General features: G+C 45.8%; 2 protein-coding genes across 2 annotated transcripts in view; one reads left to right on the forward strand and one right to left on the reverse strand.

Moving 5' to 3' along the window:
* The window catches only part of T265_15477 (hypothetical protein), a gene marked incomplete at both ends in the record, with an annotated part of 17,193 nt that extends 14,108 nt beyond the window's left edge, over positions 1-3,085 (forward strand). Inside the window, one exon of the mRNA XM_009178307.1 lies at positions 2,556-3,085. Within this exon, the coding sequence (XP_009176571.1) occupies positions 2,556-2,714 (159 nt within the window). The remainder of the gene's footprint in view (positions 1-2,555) is intronic.
* Positions 3,086-9,856: 6,771 nt separating this feature from the next.
* Positions 9,857-10,397, reverse strand: part of T265_11610 (hypothetical protein) — a gene marked incomplete at both ends in the record, with an annotated part of 20,011 nt that continues 19,470 nt past the window's right edge. Inside the window, 2 exons of the mRNA XM_009178308.1 lie at positions 9,857-10,168; positions 10,251-10,355. Of these exons, the coding sequence (XP_009176572.1) occupies positions 9,923-10,168; positions 10,251-10,355 (351 nt within the window). The remainder of the gene's footprint in view (positions 10,169-10,250; positions 10,356-10,397) is intronic.

The following is a 10,397-nucleotide window of genomic DNA, read 5'->3' on the forward strand; positions in this document are numbered from 1 at the left end:
AACCACGGACCTTCCGGTCAGTAAATTCCGCGCTCTAACACTTGGGCCATCTCGTCCCCAAGAGCTGATCAAACACAAGGCTTTCTCTTCCACGGCAGCCATCCAAACGCTCATTCATTTAGTCCATCCTGACGGATCTTTCGGTTCGCAACTTGTCTCCCACCCATGTGTAACGATCTGATTGGTGGTCGTTTATCCTGTCTGGATGATGAGCTCACTCCCGGAATAAGCGTAACTTTGGCGGTGACACAACCACCGCAACGATGCGACGTCACGATAAGTCTTGGTAACCACGGCGTAATCGGACCCATTCAGAAACAGCCTGGTAGAATGCTTAAAATTGAATGTGCGTTTATCGGCTGGCCTCCACCCGACAGGGACTTCGCTTCCACCCATCTAACTGTGTGCTGGCGATGTCTTTTCGAGTGGTGACATTTGCAGTCCAAGTACCAAGCCCGGTTCACAAACCAACAACTCTATCAATGCTATCCAGTCGCACGCTCGTTGGTTCGTCACATGTGACCGCAATGTCTTGACTACTGACTGACCGATATGTAGAATCGAATCATTCAGCTTAGCACCCTTTCGGTGCCTGACTGCCATGCCACCAGAAGGAAGCACGAGGACTGGGATACTGCCAGGTTGCCCAAACCCAGACAGGGGAAGTCGAGAGGCAGAGGTCGGGTTCGAACCACGGACCTTCCGGTCGGTAATTTCGCGCTCCAATCCCTTGGACCATCTCGCCCCCAACCAATATGTAAGCACATATCCTGTCAACCACACCACAATCAATTAGTTCAACTTCCCTTAGTGTTAATGTTTCCTCGATGTAGTGGTCGCCTTATATCTCACTACATCCGGTCCCACTTGTGGATTGGTCTTAAAGTGGGTTACTGATTCTCCACTCTTTCAGCTATAGTTCTTTGTCGTTATTTTTAACACTGGTGTAATATCGGACAAGGTTAGAGAAGAAAGAATGCGTGTACGATTTGCCAGGTAACGACAGACCTAGATGTCCATCAAACGAGGATATACCCTAAATGTTCCAGCAGGCACGGACTGGCGAATGTGAATCGACCGACCGAATGTATCATTGAATTGTGGGAACTTATTGGTGCGTTTGTTACGTCTTCAAAATTGATGCACCTGAAACTGTTGTCAATGCATGCCAGTTAACCATGAACGTCTAGAAAGAATTCCGCCGTAATTTCTTGGACACGGTGAAAAATTATGAACAGAGCAGTGATTTTGTGGTGAAGTACAGAAGGGACGCTCCTAGTAGGAGGTGATCTATATGATCCGCGTCAACATCCATATGATGAGAATCAGCACGGAATATACTCATTTGCATACCAATTCGCTTTTAGCTGGAGACAACTAAATATCAGCTGATATTGCAGGCTCCCTACCATTGGGTTGAATAGCTAGGCTGTCCAGCTTCATTCTTTTCTTCACAGTAAGGCTTCCAAATAAAGCATGGTTGTATGGCGGCGAAGAACTAGTGTTTAACAGTAATATCATGCTGTCCAAGATGATGATGATGTTCCCATCTGCTTCTACAAGGCCCCGCCCTACTACCCTTGATGTTTCGGAGTGCTAAGCCCGCAGCGACGCTGCAAGTGTCTCTCTCCCCATGTCCACAGTTGTATAGAATAATGGCTAATGATTGGTGCGGGCAACCAAATGACTCTTTACATGCGCTGTGTAGCTCAACTTTTTAGTTATTTCCATCGCTCTAATCTAAGCTGGCAGTAAGCGGCTCACTAGTGGTTCATCCCCGGTTTCGGTTACCAGGCTTTCCTTTGTTTTCAATGCTATCTCAAGTCCACTTTGTGTGCGTGGTAATATGTTGTTTTGGGTTGCGATTTTAACTGTTGTTAGATGTACCGTAGGTACAGAACGTTCAGGTGCATGCACGTGTGGTTCATAGCGAACCAAATGTGGCATTATCCATTGTGCGCGGGAATCCATCAGCATAGTCAATGTGACGGGTCAGTCCGAAAACAGGGGCCAGAACACCATATCAGCGTTTCATAGGATGGGAGATCCTTAGAAATAAACAGCCGTCATTTTGAACCTACTGCAGCGATTAACACTGCTCCAGCCCACCACCTTTTACGAGTGAAATTTTGTAGAAATTTGTATTGATGGGAACGAAAGATAGGAACCCCGTATGGTCGTTCGTTTACTAAGCTACACAAGTGTTGTCTTATTGTGATCAGAAGACGGTTCATCTCCTATCGGAATGCATGCTCCGACACGAAGTGACTCTCTCGGTCTTTCGGATTGCATGAGGACTATACAGCAAAAAGGTGCCGAGACTGAACGATTTGATTTTTGTTAAGTGATACTAGTGCGAAGGGAGACTGGATCTTTACGAATCCAAGCCTTACGCGTTCCCTTCCGTCTGGTAAACACCAGAAGCACCGCCTTCAATTAGGTGATTGGTCAAGGGTGATGCGAGACTCACTTCTACTGACCATGGTTGTTGTGTTCGTCTTTCTGTTTCTTCAGTCACCCAAGTATACTTACATTTGTCTCATGCATTTCTTCAGGAATTCGACCTTGTCCAAAAGCGTGAGCTCGTGCCCCTACAGCAACTGATCGATATACTGACCGCCAATGAACAGTCAACCACATCCGACGGCCGATCCCCCGTTTCGGATCGCCATCAGCCGCCACAAGAAAACAAATCGTCCGTGGAATTTGCCTAGTTGATCTCGCATTAGTTCGGCATATTGGCGCCACTTATTTCAAGCTTTCCTTCTTTGTGCTCATTGGGTGTGGATTTGAATGACCTGGAACCAACCTGCTCAAAGCCGCCCTATACTCCATATCTGGTTCCCTTGGGTTATTATGTGAACTCTCCAGACAATCAATGCATACCGCACAAAGCGCTTATTGACTTTGTCGCCAATCACTGAGCTTTATTCTATCTCAGCCTACTTTATTTTTTGAATACAAACCTCCTATAGTGTTTTTGCGTATTTGCCTTTCGCTTAGTCCTTACATCGCGTTTTGGTTAATTCGCCATGTTGATATTGATTGTCACCTTTTCAAGCCACCAAACGAATAGACAAATCAGTCTGTCAGTTCTCTGATTTACCGGTGTGGCACGTTTTATCGTACCACTGATGACTGTGATAAACAAAACGAAACAGTTCGTTCATCAAAGTCAGGTATTCGGACACATGGTGTGTGTATCCTTCAGCAAGTTTTCTGTTCATTTTAAACTGCGCACTTATAGCAAAATCCGAATTTGGGTCGCACTGCGAAACTAAGTGTGGAAATCACGTTATAATCACCAATGTTAGTGGCTAACAGTGGGTTGATTGCGATTTGCCCCGATCGACTTATTGTTTAGCAACCTAAACTACACGAAATGCGTGTTTGTTGTTCACATTTGTGACAACTGTTCAGAAAGTCGGCAAAACCCCCAATTTTACGGAACAATCGCATATTCTACTGGCATTCATCTATCCCTCAAATTTTCTACACAAAACTCTCAGAATCAGAAAAGTCACGAACATGCATGTTCATATCATGTGAGCTTAATTGTATGCAAGTCTTGGTGAGTACACATGGCCTTGCGCATCCAGATTATTTCCTCACAAGTTTGATCATCAAGCCCAGGCTAAAATTGTGTGAATCGCCAGAAGCGTCAGTTCCTGGACTTCGCAACAAACAAGTGACATTTATGGATCGCGCTTTGCTACTCCCATTCCTTCTTAGACCCTTCCTTCCAACCCTGAAGTCCACAGCCCTCGTGACCCACGGATAATCACAGTATGAGTGGTCTCCACGACCCTGCACCAAACACGCTTGCAGCTCACGCAACCTCCATCAATTCATACTTGTCAGTACAGTAACTCAGCAATTATTGATCCGTCCCTGTTCTTCGTGCTTTGCTGGCCTACGCTATGCATGCATCATTCACACACCGGCTCTCCAGCAATAATTTTGAGGACTGCTTTTCCTGGCATACCATAAATTCCATGTGTATCGACCGGTACGTTACCTGTTAGTCCCCGTCGACATCTTGCAAATTCCTGGCTGATCGTTTATATTACTAACCTGGTAGGATTCGGTCGGCGGCGAGTACTGTTGTGCGTCTGCAGTAATAGGATCCTCCGGTTGTCTCGCGCTCCATACGTACATTACCACTGGCGACTGATGTCTCGCGACTTGGATGTGTCTTGTATTCGAACAATGCGAAACTGTTTCGGAAATAGCTTCGTTCCATAATGTTCGGCTAGCTTCACAGGGGCGAGGTGGCTCAGCGGTTAGAGCGGGGATTTACTGGCCGGAAGGTTCGTGGTTCGAACCCGACCCCTGCATCTCGACTTTCCCCGTCTAGGCTTTGGCAACCTAGTGCTCGTGCTTTCTTCGGGTAGCATGGCAGTTAGGCACCGAAAGGGTGCTACAGCCGAACGAACAACAACAGCTTCACGGTTCACAGACGGGCAAAGTTCTCTGCTCTCCTCGATCCCTTGTTCCGTGCCATGTGGCATTCCCATAACATAACATTCGAAAGCGACCCACGGTTAAACGTGAGAAATTGTCAGTGTATCCACTATGGGCCATAAATTCAACTGGAATTCGTGACTTGTTTGTAACTAATGCTCATGTCCAATTTTTCTCAGGCAATCGCGTTGGCAAAAGGACCAGTACTTTGAAATCAAGCCACTTGATCACGTGGATTCATACACTGCCACCGCCAGGCACCCCTTAACATCAAAACAACGGCAAAATGTACCAACGTAATGCAACTGACCTCAGTTGGTTGTGACCTGAATACATTTTAGCAGTAAACTGATGGCTTCACGTGAGAACTATGTTCTGTCGATTACTAGAACACGAAAAGACCTAATGTCGAACTGCCTATCGGAAGCTCGGCTCGAAGTAGCTTATACTCTAAATAGTGTGGTGCTTTTTTATTCTGTTCTAAAAAGTTGTCGGGAAATCGCCACTATACAAGTGAATTCAAATAGGCGAAGTACACACATTTGCAAAATAATTTGGTTTTGCGAGAGATTCACCTGGAACCCAGCTGAATATCTCGTTTGTGATGTTTCCAGGCCTTCGTTTGTTTTCGTAAGATCAAATTCCCTAAACGCAGTAGCAGGTTAATCGGTATCAAACTGCAACAATCTTTAGCTCAAGACTGAGCGCGGCTTCAGTCCAATTACGAGGGTGTCGATCACAAAGTCCTTCAAGCTTTAAAACAGCTTTTTGCACATCCACTATCCGCGTGTGTTGCGCGATGGCCAGCTCTACAGGATACGATTCCTTAGGCCTGCTCATACCAGATCAAATATGAAAACGTCAGCGGTAGGACCACTGTTCGGTCATTTTTGACTGGAGACTGCATTTCAATATCGATAGCTCTGTTGCTTCCAAATTTAATTCCAGAATCTTTGTAGCTGTGTGCAAAGTTTCATTTGTTGCGGTCTGCAGTCTCGCTGAAGAAAAAGCAATGCTTATATGACTGAGTGCGCTCGGTTTTAATGACCAAAAGACCAACAGCATTATCACGTAAAATCTACCAGGTTTACGCACTCTCGGACAGATAATTTTGTGTTCTTATGCAATATAATTATAAACTTTGAAGACTGGCGGACAAGTTCGATTGAGAGGAGACGGAATGTTCGGAGAAATATTGGATCCCGATTGTAGGATCACCCTGATAGTGACAAACGCCAAACAGAGAAAAGAATCCAACAGTGACGGTATTTCAGTCCGTTTGTTTCCACAATCAAGTCCAAAAGTTGGGTCAAAATGCCGATGAAACTGGGGACAACTGGTTTCAGTCAACCCTGTTCAGCCTGGCAACCAGGTTTGTTCACAGGCCGTCACGATGCGCATCATCATCAGTCCTAAAGACCGCGTGCCTGTTATACGGTGGTTATAGCTTCCACGGTTTCGTTCGCCGATAATCTGGGGTGAATAGCTACGCATTGTATGTGGAAGCTGATATAATTGATGCATCAATACAGGGTGTCAGCGAACTATTTACTGGGGAAGATGGGAAGAACAAGTTATCCATAGGTTCGATGCATCCGCGCCACTGAGTTCACTACTGGATCAAGTCTGGTAATGCCTTTAACTAATGATGACAAAAATACTGCTACACAGTAATAAATAGGTCCTGGTGCCTGCGGTCTGACCGAACAAAAAAACAAGGAACGCCTCGTGCAGTCTGGCTTAAGGCCATGTAGTCAGTATTCAGTTTTGATTCACGTAACACCAGGTGTAGAGAAACCGAGCTTGCAAAACCAACGATGGTAAAGCAAAACACCGGATCTGCTTCAAGAGCACAAGTTTTTGTTTGCGACTTACTACCAGCGAACGGTAAAAATAACATGGACGATCAAGGGTTCTTGGATGCCATTTGTAACGTAGACAAGTAGATGTTCGTTTCCAGTATATATCTATGTAGCGCTGCGATTGCCTCTCACAGAGGTTTTTGGCAAATGCGGTAATCTTATGTTAGCATTACACTAGTTTTGAAAGTTAGATTGCAAGGGATTCGTGCATAAAAGTGTTCCAGTGTGTGTGTGCCCATTTCGTAGTCAAGGATTAACTTACAGTCGGGATTCAGTGCTTTCGTAGAAACCTGGCTATCGGTCTAATTCAGATACATGTGATGGCAAACCTTAATCTGATCTCTCTTCAACATTTTCTATTAACTACGCGTGGACCCGGCATCTTGTGGAAGCAGCTTAGAGGGACACACAAAGTCTGACGTATCCTCGGAAAATTACCCTATTCATAGGGTTGCTGAAATCTCTTCGACACTAGTATGTTCCGTCAAAACAATATACAGTGATTCCTCGAATGTTGTACCAAGTGAAACGTGAGCCGGCCTTCGTACAGCACATTCAGTTGGAGAATATTGCAATTGAGAGATTCATTTGAGTCTCCCACCAACGGCAACCTAGTTTTCAGATAAGTATGCTCCGCCAGTGTCATTCTGAGGCTGCTAATGGAGGAATGTGCCCTATGGGCTTGTAGACCTCAGCAAGAAGAAACTAGCCACTTGCAAACACTTCAGGACGACAACCTTCAAAGATACCAGTGTTTAAATGAAGTCAACGGTCGAGAGAACTGCAGCGTCCTAGTTTTACGTATAGCCACGTATCCTCATTTGACCAATCGACCTATTTATATCTAAATTAGGTGTTGTCTCGTTTTCTAGCAGCTTATTTTCGGAAAACTGCTGAGAATTCAAAACGATTTATAGATATCTCGGGTGATTCATAAATCAAACTTCTAGCGAATTTTGAAAGTTAACAGAATAACGTTTCGACCCTGACGTTCTATTACTGTTTCCTCCCAAGAATGAGTGGTTTTGTCCACCAATCGCCAATGAAAATGCGACAACCACTCTCAACTTAAAAAACGAAAACTGCAGTGCAGTAATCTGGGAGGACTCTAACGGACCAAGTATGCTGGACGACAGTCGTACTTGTCATATCCTTGGTCCATCTAGTTCGAATGCGGCATGATAGATGCTCAGACATAATTCGAGCGTCTGTCAGCCTTCATTGAGACCTGACAGGCCGAAAAAGTGACTAGCGTGGTTGGAGTTCGTTTGAACACATACGGAATGGGATCTACCCATCGATGTCTTCGGAGCATTGCCCGAATCTGGTGGGAACACCGGATCAGCAATTCTGAAGTACATCGAATGGTATTCGGGAGAAATAACTCCCCCTCGATAGATGAACTGATCGCACTGCACAGGTTGCGTTGGCTTGGCCACGTGCTGCGTATGCCAGTCGACCGACTTCCTCGAAGGGCTCTTTTCGCACAACCACGTGAAGGGTGGAAGAGAGCCAGAGGCGGTCAAACAATGACTTGGCAGCGAAGTATGAAAGCCATTACCAGCAAACTCAGCTGCGCTGGTCCCTGCCGTCTTCCTGGATGGGGCCACATCAATGGCCGGAGACATTGTCAGACATGGCCCAGTCGCGTCCTCAATGGCGCTCGTGCATCAGAGCTATTGCCTTCAATGCATAGCTCCTTTTCCAACCCCCTCACCACTTGACAGCCCACTGACAGTGCTGGATTTATGCACCAACTTACCAGCTCGCGCCTGCAATGCGCAGCTACCTACTCCCTCCCCGAAATCATCGGTGAACGAAACCGCGGCAGCTGCAACCACTGTACGACGAGTACGCGGTTATTACAGCTGACAATGATGATGATGATGACCCAGCTCAGGTGTTCACTGTGCCTCATCAGGCGCTTACTCCCTTGTGACTCACACAGTAGGGGGCGCGTCCTGGCTACAGCAACTCTAGTTGGAATCTGACAATGCAGAAAGAGCGAAAAACGTTGCACAACGAGGTTAACTATTATATTCGAGAGAGCAGTTGATGGTTTACAAGATTAGCTTATCACGTGAGTGAGGAACACGCACTGATAACCGATATGGAGTGTGCGCGTCAAATCGGTTGCTCTTCCAACTCACCGGTCAGTCAGTTTGACTGCCCATCGTTTTGGAAAGGCTTACTTCATCCTCGTACAAATTGGTTTTGTATTTAAAATGGATTAACGGGTACAAAGAGTATACGCCAAACGTTAGTATGTCGGATAAAGCACTCACATCCATGGACGAAAGCGGACTCTCATACATGCAAAAGCTTTTGCCGAGCATTCCATTAGAACCTCATTCCTTTGGTGTACCGCAGTTATTGAAACAGTAGTTTTTATGGTGACCGATTCTGAAATATTGTTCTGATGAGAACATTCTTTTATCTCTAAAACACCGTTGAAATTCAGAAGAAGGCTGTGCTACATACGCTTCGAACGACAGACTTCCATCTTTGATTGAAGGAATGCGAGCTTGTCGTCCGGAAGTCGACGTCAGAAGACTACATTAACTGGACAACCTGATTAAGTGTTACAACTTTATCGCAATTACAAGAGATAAATTGGCGCAGAACCGTACAACATGAATAAGAAGGAAAACCAACCACCCGATTTGGGTTGACAAAAATACAGAGTCAGGTGATTGAGAAAGGACCAAGAGGTCGTGAAACAGTGCAAATACACTATCCCAAGTTCGAGGTGCTACCCGACGGTAATTATGGCTTTTGTTTTGTTGACACATACGTGGTTAGAAACTTTCAAGGACATAGCCAGTGATGAGCATGCAGTCACTTCCTCGTCGAAGTGCTTAACTAGAGCTTGTCTGTCGATGCGTGCTTGGAACATTTCTGATGAGGTTCACAAAGGAAGTTGGGTCAGATACACTAATGCCGCCTTATTCCTATGAGATGCCCAAATACGTTTAACTGATTGCCGTTCCAAAACGGGGACATCTTCTTCTTGATGGTTTTTCTCGGTACAGGAAGCTACATCCACCCCTTCTGGTGGTTTCCGTCCTTTGATGAGGCTTGTCTTCCTCAGTCAGGTGCGCGTACTTGTTACTTGTGTATTGCTGTCGATGACCATAATGATGCATAGGTGGAACGTGCTGGTAACAGTAAGAGCAATCACACGAATGTGTTCTTTTGATTCAGTAAGTCCCCAAAATTTGAGTAGCGTGCGTCCTCCTTATATACATATCAGGCAACAAAGGCATTGTGCTACAACCACTAATTCAGATGAAGAGGAGAACTGCGACGGAACCAATGCAAATTAGGCGCACAAAAACATCGTATCAAACGGTCAGTAGTCTGTTAGCTTGAGTGAACGATTTCGGCCGCTGTGCCTGGATGCAGGATTTATTTATTCGGTACATTTGCGACTGGTTACGCTCAGTCATCAGTGGACCATTATTGAGAAAGCCGAAACGGACCATCGCTACGCAGGACCCACCATAGCCCTGACAACATGAACACCGTCTCGACACAAAGGAACAGGTATATACTTTCAGCAACAAAATCACCTCTCTTGTCCTCAGGGTAGGGCATTATGATATACATTGAGAAACCAAACGATTGGCCTGAGAGTCATCTTCAGTTGCCACTGTGGCTTCCTCTTCGTCCGTATCACTCTCTGTCGAGTTGTTGACACCTTCATCGGCTTCTCCGTCGGACAGGTCCACGTCACTTCGCTCGTCATCGGATTCAGACCCCGACCCACTCGAATCGGAGTGGGCTTCATCCAACGACTGTAAGTAGCGTGCCACATTGTCTGGAGGCGAACTGACTTTAAACTGAGGAACAGAGGAATGTGCAACAATGAAATGGGGAAATGAATCGAAGCATAACATATGTGAGGCTGTGGAGAACACTTACCCGAAGAGTATCGGAGAACACGCAGTCAACGTAACTATCTGATCGAACCCACAGTGTGTATCTGTAAGAACCGGGATTGGCGGGTGCGACAAAACGCAAGGCGACCTGCAATGAAGAAGAGGAAGGATCTAACAAGAAGCAAGCACT

Source organism: Opisthorchis viverrini, assembly GCF_000715545.1.
Source record: "Opisthorchis viverrini unplaced genomic scaffold opera_v5_531, whole genome shotgun sequence".
Classification (NCBI taxonomy): domain Eukaryota; kingdom Metazoa; phylum Platyhelminthes; class Trematoda; order Opisthorchiida; family Opisthorchiidae; genus Opisthorchis; species Opisthorchis viverrini.